This window comes from Empidonax traillii, unplaced genomic scaffold (genome assembly GCF_003031625.1).
Source record: "Empidonax traillii isolate 1590-97213 ecotype Southwest subspecies unplaced genomic scaffold, ASM303162v1 scaffold94:size1391941, whole genome shotgun sequence".
Classification (NCBI taxonomy): Eukaryota; Metazoa; Chordata; class Aves; order Passeriformes; family Tyrannidae; genus Empidonax; species Empidonax traillii.
This window is the reverse complement of record NW_020955287.1, coordinates 608,415-620,941: the sequence shown is the minus strand read 5'-3', so window position 1 is coordinate 620,941 and position 12,527 is coordinate 608,415. Positions and strand designations below refer to the sequence as shown.

Below are 12,527 nucleotides of genomic sequence, written 5' to 3'. Positions count from 1 at the left end.
TAATTAGACTCAAGAATCTTAATGCAGAGTGACAAATATTGAAGAACATTATATTCATAATCTCTCCTGCTGTTTGCTGTCTTTCAAAAATATATAAACAAATCCAATACAAGTGTGGATATAGGTGCCATTGTTCTTTCCAGTGGCACAGTTAGTATGTCTTAATTCTGATTTCGATAAGGAGTCCTGGTTTTCACTGAATCATCTTCCTCCTTTTACAGTGAGTTACGATGTAACTTCAGCAAGAGATATGCTGTTATTGGCATCCTGTCAAGATGAACAGAAGAAGTGGGTGACTCATTTAGTAAAGAAGATCCCTAAGACACCACCGTCTACTTTTGTTCGTGCTTCTCCTAGAACTATGTCTACAAGATCCTCAGCAAATCAGTCATTCCGAAAAGTTGTTAAAAATACTTCTGGGAAAACTAGGTGAGAAATAAGCTACAAAAACTAAGTATCTTTTTGATTAAAAAAAAAATGTCTGTGTGTAAATCTCATTTAAGGCGGAATTGTGAAATAATTCCACAGATAGGACTGTTGAACTGCCAGTCTAAATCTCTGCTCAAATCCCGAAGGAAGGAGCAGACAGAATTCTCTTGCTATCATGGGAAATTTATCAGTTCTTCACATTTGGAAAGGTACCATAGAGTTGGTACCTGACCTGCCAACGCATGCAAGGGAGCTGGTTGCTTTTTGTCCTGTTTAAAGGCAAGACTCAGCAAATCTCTCAGCAATGGCATTTAACTGCAAGGATGATCCATGTAGTCATCTCATTCATGGATTGACTCATAGAGCCTGCGTAAGCTATAAGTCTTCTGCAAATGGGAGTAAAGTGAAAAACTTAGATTCTCAGTCTGTTGTGAGGACATTTCTTTTGTTGGAAGGCTGCTTAGGTATTAATTCCATTCTTTCTCCCTGCTTACTCATTCCCTGTCTTCTATTCCAGCAGTTGTTTTTGTAAGCTGTTTGTGACCCTGTGCATTAACCGGGGCAAGATGTAAAATGTGTTTTCTTAATGCTAGGTTACTTTAAGCTGATTTCAGCCTTCTTTAGCTTCCTCCTATAGTATGGGCATCCCTTTTTCCTCAGATAACTGATTGAATTGACAGTGTGAAGTGGAAACTAGTGTCTCAGTAGGGAAAGAGTCTTCCTTGATTGGCAGGGCTACCAAACATTCCTTGCATGAAGAAAACTCAAACTTTTGTTTGTAAAGAGACACTGGGTGCATCATGAAACATCCTCCTGCAGAGGAGTATATTTTATATGGCATTTCCAGTCAGTATAATATGCTACCAGATTTACATTTAAATTTTGCTGTCTATTCTCGGCTTTTTTGCCGCGAGACCCGTCAAAAACAGTCTGTAGTGTCTGAAATAGTATCCCTGATTTTACTGAAAACTTTGCAAACCGAAAAATATAAAGGGTGCTGATTTTCTTGTCCCTAAGACTTATGTCCTAAAACATAAGCAGTCATAGAATCATAGAGTGGTTTGGGTTGGAAGGGATCTTAAAGACCACCTAATTCCAGTCCCCTTGCCATGGGGAAGGACACCTACTAGATCAGCTCCATCTAAAGTGGCCTTGAACATTCCCAGGGATGATAGTTTTGAGATAGTAATATATTCAGTGAAGTTCTTCAAGATAATTTCAATCAGGAAAATTACTTTAGGCCTCAAATACAAAGCTGTCAATATAAAAATCAGTAATGCTGGAGGCAGTTTTGTATTAGAGATGATAATCAATGCAACAGCATGAGGAGAACAACATAAAAAGAAATCTGTGAGCAGAATTAAGAACATGTAGCTGTGCCAGAGCCTTTGGGGGAGAAGTCATATTCACAAACACTGAACAAAGTCTCAGTTTACAAGATAGAGTTCAATTGGTAGGAATACAACAGAACCATGATGTAATTTTACATTTTTCAACACTGGCGCTTAATCAAGCCGAAGTTCTGAAACACATAAACACTTCTAATGGGGAGATTTTCTGGGAAGTGAGCAGTTTTACCTACAGTCTTCTCTGTAAAAATCTGCTAAAAATAAGAGTGAGGGCAGGGGAAAAGCACACAGTGATAAACCTGAGCTAAGGATGACTGTAAGATCAGAGTTTCCTCACTGAATAGCATCTTCAGTATTGTATCAAAAAAAAGGCAAACTGGTAATTGTTACTTCCCAGGGGTTTCTGTCATGTTTGTTGTGTGCTTACATTGTGTGTACTTGTGCAACAGAATCTTGTTAAACTATTTATCATGTCTTTGATGTGTCCACTTCTCTCAACTTCCAGAAAATTTTATAAAGCTTCATGGTATTTCCAAACTTATTTTTTCCTTCAGTCCTCAATTTTCAAAGATGTACTGAAAAATGTTAGACCCTTCCAGAGGCTTTATCCAGATCCTTTAAGACTAATTCCCTCAAAATCAACCAACCAACCAGCCAGTGGGGTTGGAAAGAATTATTTTAATATGTCATTTACTTGCATCTTTAAGGTGGATTAACTGGAATAATCTAAAACAATACTTTGAATATTCTAATTGTATGTTTTAGAAATCATTCTCTGTTTTTGAGTACACAGATTCTTTTTTCCCCCTTGTCAAGCCTTGCCTTGGTAAAGAAAGTGCATACTTCTTTATTTCACATTTAGGTATTTAGAGTTGAAGACTTTCTTTTCCAATTGACTCTTTGAATTGTGTTCTGGGTATGGTGTCCTTTCTATTTATCCTTAAAAGGTCCTCTGGTAGCTGTAATAACCAGCTTCCATTCATACTCCTTTATGGAAGAAAATCCATTTTCTTAAATCAATTAATTGATTCTTTTCCACTCTCTCTTAATAGAAATGCTGTCTTAGGGTTGTTTAGCAAGGGCTGGTTTGCAGCTAATCTATTATAGCATGAACAGATTTGCATATCTGGAAATTTATAGTAGCTCTTAAAGTGGCTCTGTTTGGGGAGATCAGTTATCCTGACCATTTCTGTTATTAATCCTGTTTGTCCTGTGATGGTGTTACAGAATTATAGAAATACACAAGTAGCAAATAGAGCTTTTTTTAAAAAATGAGAAACACCATCATTAAAGCTCTGGTTTTAAATCCTAAAGATCCAGTGAGGATCCTAAAGATCTAATAGCTTACCAGCACCAGAAGGAGGACAGCTGCACATTCCTGAGCTTTATCCTGTGTCAGTTCATGGTTCACAGATTACCGGAGTCAACTGAACTATTTTTCAGCAGAAAATTAATCCAGGAATGTTTTGACTAAAGGAAAGCCAAAAAAACCAAAGCATAACAACAAAAAAAACCCCAACCCTTACGCCACAGAAGAAAAGCATGTGATTTTCTGTTGGGTTCAGAAGTTGCAGTGGTTTGTGGAAGAGTCTCAAGAATGAAAGGAGGAAGGGTGAAGTCTTGCACTAGTGAAGTATCAGATCAGATCAGCTGTTCAGAATACTTCAGTCTTGCATTTTCTGTGTCTGCCCCAGTGCATTGCCTCTCTTGCCACCCTTCCCCATCACCCAGGGAGATCTTCCAAGTTCTTGAGGAGAAATAAAGCTCTTAGGTTTTCTGTCCATTCAGAAGTTAATACCTGCATGGTGTTATCTTATCTCTTTAACTGCTTGGATTTATCTAACAGACAGATCCCACGGATGTGGATCAGACAGAAAACATTTACATCACTCTTTCAGACTGACCCCAAATCCATCAGTGAGCATGATGACATAACTGATATTTGACCCTAGAATCTTGCTTCCTAATGATGTCAAATACTGACAGAGCTTCTTAGAACAAACAATTAGTTACAGCAAACTCTGTTTTAATGCTGCATATTGTAGGCACTGAGTATGGGGGAAGAATGATATTGAGCATAAGCCATTTAGAGGGTCACGGAACTTGACCAGCAAGGGTGCTGGGTATGTGTGTGCTCCTGGCCTGCTGTTCTGCATGGGGGCAGGTAGGGAGCCCCTGCACCTTGCTGATGCTTGAGGAGCTGCTTGTGGCATGCTGTGTCCCCATCAGACAGCTGCCACTGGGTTGACTGGGATGTAATGGGGCTTGTGTGGCACCTGCAGGGCAGTGTGAGCAACTAATGAAACGATTCAGAGTTACACTGAGTAAAGAAGCATTAGGAAAAGGCCAGGTAGGAACTTCTTTCTGGCTATTCTACTGTGGACATTTTTGTGGCTTTCTCAGACGAATTTGTTGTTAGTTGTATCTACAAAGTAGACAAGTGCTGCTGTGATGGAGTATGCCCAGCCTGTGCCCTCATACCATTACATATTTCACCCCGTATGTTTAGAACAAAGAGGCATGGGATTTATTTTAGGAAAATTCACTTCCAATGTACCAGATGTTTAAATTTGGATTATTAAATAAATTTGTAATAGATTTTATGTACTGAACGCTTCAGTGGTCATTGCACATTAGCTGAGCTAATCTGACAGATGATTTCCCCTCTATGTCTTCCTTCACTACTTTTCTGTCAGTGGATCCTGGGGAAGTGCTTGAAATGGTCCATTTTGGACCCTTCCATGAAGGTCCACAATTCAGTTTTTTGACTGTCAAAAATGTGTAAGACTTACTTTGCTGAGCTAGTGAGTGGATCAGCATGCTAAGAAGTGCAGTGATTGCCAAAGCTGAGGACAGGTAAGTAGGAGGGTCAGGAAGGTCATAAAGTGAGGAAACAGCAGGAACAGCAGGCTCTTTTCCTTTCAAGAGGCAGCAAACTGTTAGATCTGCTTTTCTGAACTCAAGACACTGTACCCTGCAGTTCTCCTCCTCACCTCTTAGGCACGGGAGTAAGCAGCAGTGATGGTTTTTATGGGATACACATCTGTAGCTTTTACTAAGTATCTGAAAATTGTTCTCTTGTCAGGCAGTATAGCAGAACTTGCCCTCGGTGATGGAGTCCTACCATGTAAGCAGGCATTACCTGTTTTGTCCATCGGATTCAGACTTCAGCACGTGCTTGAAGACATTTCAGTACATTTCATTCGGTGTCTGACCCACCTTTCTTTGCAGTTGGTAATAGAGAGGTGTCTCAGACCCACTGAAAGAAGCTTCACGTATAAAAGTTCATCTTAAGTTCTATTCCTCATTTTAATAACTTACCACTAATAAATATGAACGAGAACTTCATGATGAACTCACTGGCATTTGCAGCACTGCTTTGAGATAGGAAACTACACTTCATAATTCATAGTATGTTGATGTATTCACATTGTATCAGCACAGTCGAGGTGCTTTCTATTTGGACTTGGGCACCTGGTCAAGTTAATGCATGTTTTAAAAAAAAAAACGACCAACCAACCAACTGAAATTCCTGTGCATCAGATGAGGTCTGGCAGCTGCATGCGCGTGCTCTTAGCCTAGAGAGCCTTTTCTTGTTCTGCAAGTGAAAGAGGGTCACCTTGCATTTGCCATGAATACACCCATGATTGTTTACTCTTAATCACTTGTAAAGCTACAGTAATGTTATTATCATTTGTCTGATCTCTGTGTTCATTTAATATTGTTTGAAATTAAGAACAGTTTGTGGAAGATCATGTAGGTGTGATCTTAGTATTGTACCATGTCAGTTGAAAAGAATATTCTGTTAACATAAAGTATTTTCTTTATGAAGCTCTTGGCAAATATGCATTAGTGTTATGAAGCTAATTTTTATATTTGTTATTAATTGTCTGTTTTCTTCTTTTTTTTCCAGCTAACCACATGTACAGTGCTTAATGGAATCTCATGGGATGCAGTCAGAGAAACAGGGCTTTTTTTAACCACACAGAGCAGTGCAGACGGGCTGTTGTTCCTTTCAACATAACTATCACAGGCTTCAGGGTTAAGATTGCTATTACTGTCTCCTCCTTGCTTTGGCACAAAAGCACGCTGAGGGTGTTTAATTGCGGGTTTGCCTCAAGGTAGATTAGATTAATTATTACTATGTAATGCAAGTTAAAGCAAATAAAGCTTAGCTAGGTGTATAAAAAAAAAAAAAGAGGTGCTGCCTTTTTGGATTTTTAAAAAAAGCCTGTCAATCAATCACAATGAAATGCAGCCAACTTTCTTCATACCAGTGAAAGAAAAGGACTGTTAACCCTGTGAAGGGGATATTTATGTCAAGATGAGCATATGAAACTGAGTAGAAGAGGAAGGTTTCTCAATGAGAAGGACTGCAATTGCTTTCAAGACTCGAAGTTGTGCTCTTGAAGACTGCAGAACTAGCTTAAAATGAAGCCTTATCACTTGAACTTCAGTGCCTTCACTGCAGAGTTCTTTACAGCCTTAATGCTAACCACCCACTATGGAATGGATCAAAGTGTTAAATATTTTGCATTATGCTTTACAAAATACTGATGCAGCAGGTTTGTAAAGGGGGGAAAACAAGTAATTGCCTTTAATCTATGCATTTTTGCCAAGCCATACTGAACTATTTTATTGTTAGAGGCATTAGAAACTAACAGTAAAAAGAACCACCAAGTTTGGAAGCATATTTTGGGGTACATCATTTCTATAACTGTGTAATGTATTGCCTTACAATTTTAAATGATAACGTACATTAAGTTAACAAACATTTAAGAAATATATGCACTGTTTGAACTGTAAATTATTCTTAGAACACTTTTACTTGGTTTTACGTTGTTCTTTTAGTGCCTTGATTTGAGATAATTGTATTATTGCCAGGTCAATAAATGTAGAAACCTAAAACTAAAGAAACCTCTAAAAAACTGTTGCATATCAGTAGTTTTTACTGAATTTTAATTGGTTGAAGTATTTGTAGATGCTAGATGCATTTTCTAAATTAAGTACAATCTTTGAATGAGAATTCCTCTTACAAAGAAAGACTGATTCTGGTTCATAAGCCAAGAGATGCGTAGGCAATGCGAAAAAAAACCCAAAACCCATATGACACAAAAGCTCTGGATAATTCAGGAATAACAGTAAATGCTGTCAGACTCTTGCTTTGTAGCAGGAATGCATTCATGGTATGGGCAGTATGGTTTTATTTTATTTTATTTCTTAACCAAATACCTCCTCAGTAATTTATAATGGCTTTGCAGTTATGTATTAAATAAGAAGCACTGGAAAACTGATTCGTCCTTAGGACGATTTGCATGTTTCAAGTGGTATTGAAAGCCGCACTGATGGATATGTAATAATAAACATATCTGTTATTAATATGGTAATGACTCTGTGCTCATTTAATGAGAAATAAAGTAATTTATGGAAAGACCCTTTTGAAAATGACTGGCATGGTGTTTTCTCCTGACTGCAGCTTAAACATCTTTCTAAGCATTCAGACATTGCAGCAGCTTCCTGATCCAAGGTGCATTTACAGTGTAACACCTGGGGGACTCTGAAATTTTTTTTTTTTTTTAGTATTCTACATCAGTAAGTGAATACCATATTAAATTTAATTATTTCATTCCCCTATTCTCATGGCCTCCCTAATTTTAAAATTAGTAACCTAATTTATATTTATTATTCAACCACCACCCTAAGTTGGCCTTGTCATTGCTTCATGATGCAGGTTTGAAGCTTCAGAAATACCACTTATTTGAGGGAGGGAACACTGTTTAAAAGACAAGATGTTTTTTTGTTGGTGGGGGTTTTGGGGGTTAGGTTTGTTTGGGTTATTTTGGAACAGCCTGTTCATCCCATGAAGCTACTGTCCCTAAATCTCCCTGGGTAATCTGCCAAGACCTGCAGAACAATAGAGCAGTAAGGACATGAATGGTTGTATGTCCTTTGAAGGTCACAAGGCTGGGAAGTATAGATAAATAGAAGCAGTTGATGTGGTAATTTCAGGAAGTTCCTCTAGGTTGAGCTTGCTGTATCAGAAGTGTCAGCAATTTCAAAGCTGTGACTGGAGCACACTAAAGACAACCTTCCATATCACCAATCACCCTGTGAGCTTGTCAAGCAATATAAGGAATAATTATGACCTGCTTTAATCTACTGTCACATACTGAGAGGGGAAATAATAAAGTACAATGATTAAACATATATTACTTAAAAGCATACATTATATAGGAAATTTGGAGCAGTACAAAAGGCCTGGATTACATTGTGGATTGCTTTTCTGCTTTCCTTTAGGTGTAATTGGCTGCCTCTACAGAGTCAACAGCTCTTGCTGGAGTAATTTTATTAATAAAAAAACAAAGTCTTGTAATTTCATATTTCAGTAATCTGAAAAACAGCATAAGCTCCATTATGAATAGATAATGGCTAGTGGGAAGAGGGTAGGATTGTGGAAAAATGATTTTGCTCAACAGATTGGCACCTACTGTCACTTTCGTAGTTTTTTAGCAATGCTGGAGTTCTGCAGTTAGTTCTTTTTAAATGCTGATTTTGCTTGGGAAGGCAGCAGCAGACATAATGAAGTGTAAAATTACATTGAATAGTGTGTCTGGGATAAATTGCACCTAAAATGCTGTAATAATAAAGTCTAGACGTGCAAATTACAGTTTGTGTCTTCGGGTACACTGATGTTGGCGCTTGTTTACTGTAAGCAAGGTGCCTGTCTACAGGAATAGCTGTACTTTGAATAAGAAATTCAGCCAAAGGTTTCTACTGCTAGGAAAAGTAATGCTTACAATCTTAACTGTGCAAACAGATAATTTCAGGGGAAAAAATATCTGTTATGAAACTTTCAGTAAGCATCAGCTTTACCATCCAGAAAAAAGCAATCTGTGCTGCTGTGGAGCCACTACAGCTCCACTTAATCCGGCTCTTGCCACATTATTTTACTTTTACTCTCGTCACTAATGATTCCTCTTAAGGGACATTTTGCTTACAGTCATCTAATACAGCACCAGAAAGTCATCAAGAGAACATGAACATGTAACCTGGGAGGAGCTGGCATAAATTAGCCTGGCTTCCTTCACAGCGGTGATGCTGTAGTTTGACATGCTCCTTGACAAATTTGCCTCCACCTTTTTTTCATATTTCTTTTACGACTCTATTAGGTTGAAAGTTCTTTACCGTCGGTAAATGCCGAAATCTGCTCTTTTTCATTCCCTCTTCAAGCCTCCATAATCCTCCTAATGGCAATAGGAATGGTAAGTGTAGCTAACTGTAGCAAAACAGCATGGTAATAAAAAAATCAGGCCTTGCCCTAGGTGGGTTTTAGCTACAGTAGTCACTGAGGCTGTAGCCAGAAGCAAGGTGGGAATTGTTAAGCGAGAGGTGGGGCAGCAGGTGGTGAGCTTTCCTCTGAGCTGGTGAACACCACTGGGATTTTTTTTTTTTTTTTAATGTACTAGTTACGAACATAAAAAATGCAAATAGTTTTGTTCTTGTTCCTTCCCCCACATGTGCCCCCAAAATGCAAAAAGTTTGCAAATCACTGAAATGGAAGAGGTAACACGGAAGTGGCGAGTGCCTCGTATGTTACTTCAAACACCTCCGGGATTGCTATGCTTTCTTTTCCCTGCCATTACATTTTCTGTATCATCTGTTATTAGCTTACTGATGCTCTGTTTTAGTTTGTAGCAGCTGTGAGACAGGGATCAAGTGTAGCAGTGGCTTTCAGGTTGGGCATCCCTGGGCTGTGCCATATCCTGGATCCCTCCTGCATGGGCAGCCACAGCGGTCTGGGTTCAGGCCTCACCCAGCCCTGGGCAGTGCTGGGAAGACTCTGGGCACAAGAGTTGTGTTCAAGCATCTGCTTTCTGTTCTTCTTTTTCTGGGCGCTCATTTGGAGACAAGGTTTGCAGCGCAGGGAACTGGAATGCTTGCATTTATCACAAAGAAGAACTACTTTTAAACGTGTAAAGCACTCTAGCATATCAGGCCACTAGAATACTGGACCTAAACCACTTAAAACTAGGATTTTTTTGAGTTTAATTTACATGGAAATTACCTGGAAGACAGCAGTTAATAATGTGATTGGATGCTACCTGTTCTGCGAATACACATTTCAAGCCTGAAGATATATAGAAGATACATTGAAGCTGTGGAAGCCTCATCCCTGTAAGTGTTGGAGGCCAGGTTGAATGGGGCCCTAGGAAATGTGATTTAGTGGATGACGTCCCTGCTCGTGGTCCCTTCCACATCAAAGCATTCTATGATACACAGACAGGTTCCCATGAACATTATGTCCCCCACAGAAAACAAAATGTTCTTTAATAAATGCACCTGACAATATATCGGATAACACATCTTGCCCTTTAAAGAAACAAGAAATGTAAATTTTAATTCCCAAGTCTCTGATTACTTTAAATGAATCTTTGCTCTATTACAGGCATCACGAAGGTGCCTAAAGCATGTCTTGGAAAGGGGTTTGCTTCCTCACACCTGTTGCTGTATCACAGCACCTGCTTGTACCGTCTGAGGATACACCTACTACCTGTGCTCCTCAAAACCAGGCCAAGGGAGATTTCACGGTGTAAAAGCCTTTTCTAAACAGATCTGGACTTGCTCTGACCCATCGTCCAGCATTAATAAATCCTGCTAGGCCTGCTGGCCTGCAATGTGGTATTTTGCTATAGACACAGCCCCAGCTTTTGGATCCAAACTGGCTTGCATCCGTCCAGCTCAGGATGGGAAGGAGCCATGCTTGGATGGCTACTACAACAGACCAGAGAGGCACAGCCAGGGCAGGCAGTTGCTGGAGAACCAAGGTTTCCTCAGGGCCTGCCTTTACTAAGAAAAAAAATGTATTTAGTAATATTCAACCAATCATTTCCGTTTTAAGATCATCAAGGTGATCTGTACTTCATATGAATAGATCAGGTTGCATTCTTTTTCTCTACACTCCTTATGACAGTTTGTGTAAGATTCAGAGAAAACAGCACCTATTGATCCCCTCCTTTTCCTTAAGGAAAAAGGCACGCAGCTGTTACTGCAGGAAGAGATCTACACGGTCTTGGAGGAAAGAAGAGGGAGGTAGTGTGGTTCTTCACCTTGCAGAGGCTGGGATGATTTTTCCTGTAGATACAAACCCCCTCTGCTTCTCTTTCAGCACAGCACCACCTAGTGCCTTTCTCAAACCCTGGAAACGCAGGGTCTGTGACTGCCTGGGCCTTGATCCATTAAGGATTGGTTACTCCAAAGGGAAGAATGTGTTCAGTGCCGCTTCAGACAATAGAGCATTCCACTGCCATTTAGCAGTCCCAAATAAATGGCCTCTATGGACGTCACTGTTGGTGTTAAGAGGCTAGACTGAAGATATCACAGGCAGGCAGCTGGGGTCTGCTCTCACTTGAATAAATGGTCTGCAGGACCTCACCCTAGAACGGGATTAAAGCTTTTCTAAAAAGCTCCTTTCAGCAAGTCAAGGTGACAGAAGATTCATCACTTGCTGGTCAACTTTAACAATAATTAAATTGCCTCAGTAATTGGAAACTCTACCTTAATTCAAGATCTAGCTTAATTTCAGCATAACACCCATTCGAGCTTCTCTGTGAAACGTAATCCTTGGTCCCTCCACACCTCCTTTTCACGTCTAGGAGCCTACACTGGATAAAATCAACTTTTGCTCTTCTCCATGACGAACTGAAAAGACTGAAATTTTAAGCCAAGACTGAAATTTCTAAGCCTTCCATTTTAAGGCTAACTTTCAAACCTTAGAATATTTTTATGGTCTTTTTGTATATCATTCTTCTACTGTTTGGAACTGAAAGTCACATTTGGTGAACAGCACATTTATCAAGGAAAAATCCTTCTTTTTTTGGATAACACTTCTATGGCAAAAGCATAACCAGAAGTGCACATGCAGACAACCAGATGGTGGTATCAGCTGTGTCAGAAGCTCTTAAGAGCTGCAGATGTAAGCAGCAGAGGACTGTCAGGTTCCAAGAGGTGGTATGTAGGAAGGGTCCGAGGAAGGCATGTTTCTTTCTGGCATGGTCTCCCTTTTTGTATGTTAAAGCACTGCTTTGGTTTATTTAACCACAGCCTAATACTGAAAGCTTTGGTAGAAGCAGTTGAGACTCGTGTCTCCGTATCTATCGGTTTCAGTATCTTTAAAACATGCGGGCTTTTGTCGTGAAGGCTCCTGGCCATTGCCATCACACTCATGTTTCGGCGCTCCTTGTCTATCACCAAGTCTTAAAATCATTGCTGGTAGATTAGTCATCCCCTTTACCCCCAGTAAAGTTCTTCTGTTTACAGTTTTATCTCTTACTCCACCTTTTCCTATAAACCAAAAGTATTTCATCCACAACAGCCTTTTTATTTTTCCTGCCTCCCTCCCCCTGCCTTGTGCAATCACAGCAGATTTGGGCAGACCCCCCAGGGGGGTCCATAAGCCCACCTCAGCTCTCACAGAGTCACACAGAATCACTGATTTGGAAAGGACCACAGTGGGTCATCTGGCTCAACCTCCCTGCTCAAGCTGGGTCATCCCAGAGCTCACGGCACAGGATTGTGTCCAGACAGTTCTGGAATATCTCCAGTAAAGGAGACTCAACAACTCCTCTGGGCAATCTATTCCAGTGCCTGGTCACCCGCACAGTAAAGAAGTTCTTCTTTATATTCAAGTGGAACTTCCTGTACGTCAGTTTCTGCCCGTTGCCTCTTGTCCTATTGCTTGGCACCACCGAG

General features: G+C 39.9%; 1 protein-coding gene across 4 annotated transcripts in view; it reads left to right on the top strand.

Annotated features, from left to right (window-relative positions):
* The window catches only part of ROCK1 (Rho associated coiled-coil containing protein kinase 1), an 89,945-nt gene extending 82,722 nt beyond the window's left edge, over nt 1-7,223 (top strand). For 3 of the 4 annotated variants that reach the window (XM_027881745.1, XM_027881748.1, XM_027881747.1), the window contains 2 exons: nt 222-429; nt 4,864-5,629. In XM_027881745.1, coding sequence (XP_027737546.1) covers nt 222-429; nt 4,864-4,891 — 236 coding nt within the window. In that variant the 3' untranslated portion in view covers nt 4,892-5,629. Of the gene's footprint in view, nt 1-221; nt 430-4,863; nt 5,630-5,691 lie in introns of those variants that run through there. The other variant, XM_027881746.1, reaches the window with a different exon arrangement.
* The last annotated feature ends 5,304 nt before the right edge of the window (nt 7,224-12,527 follow it).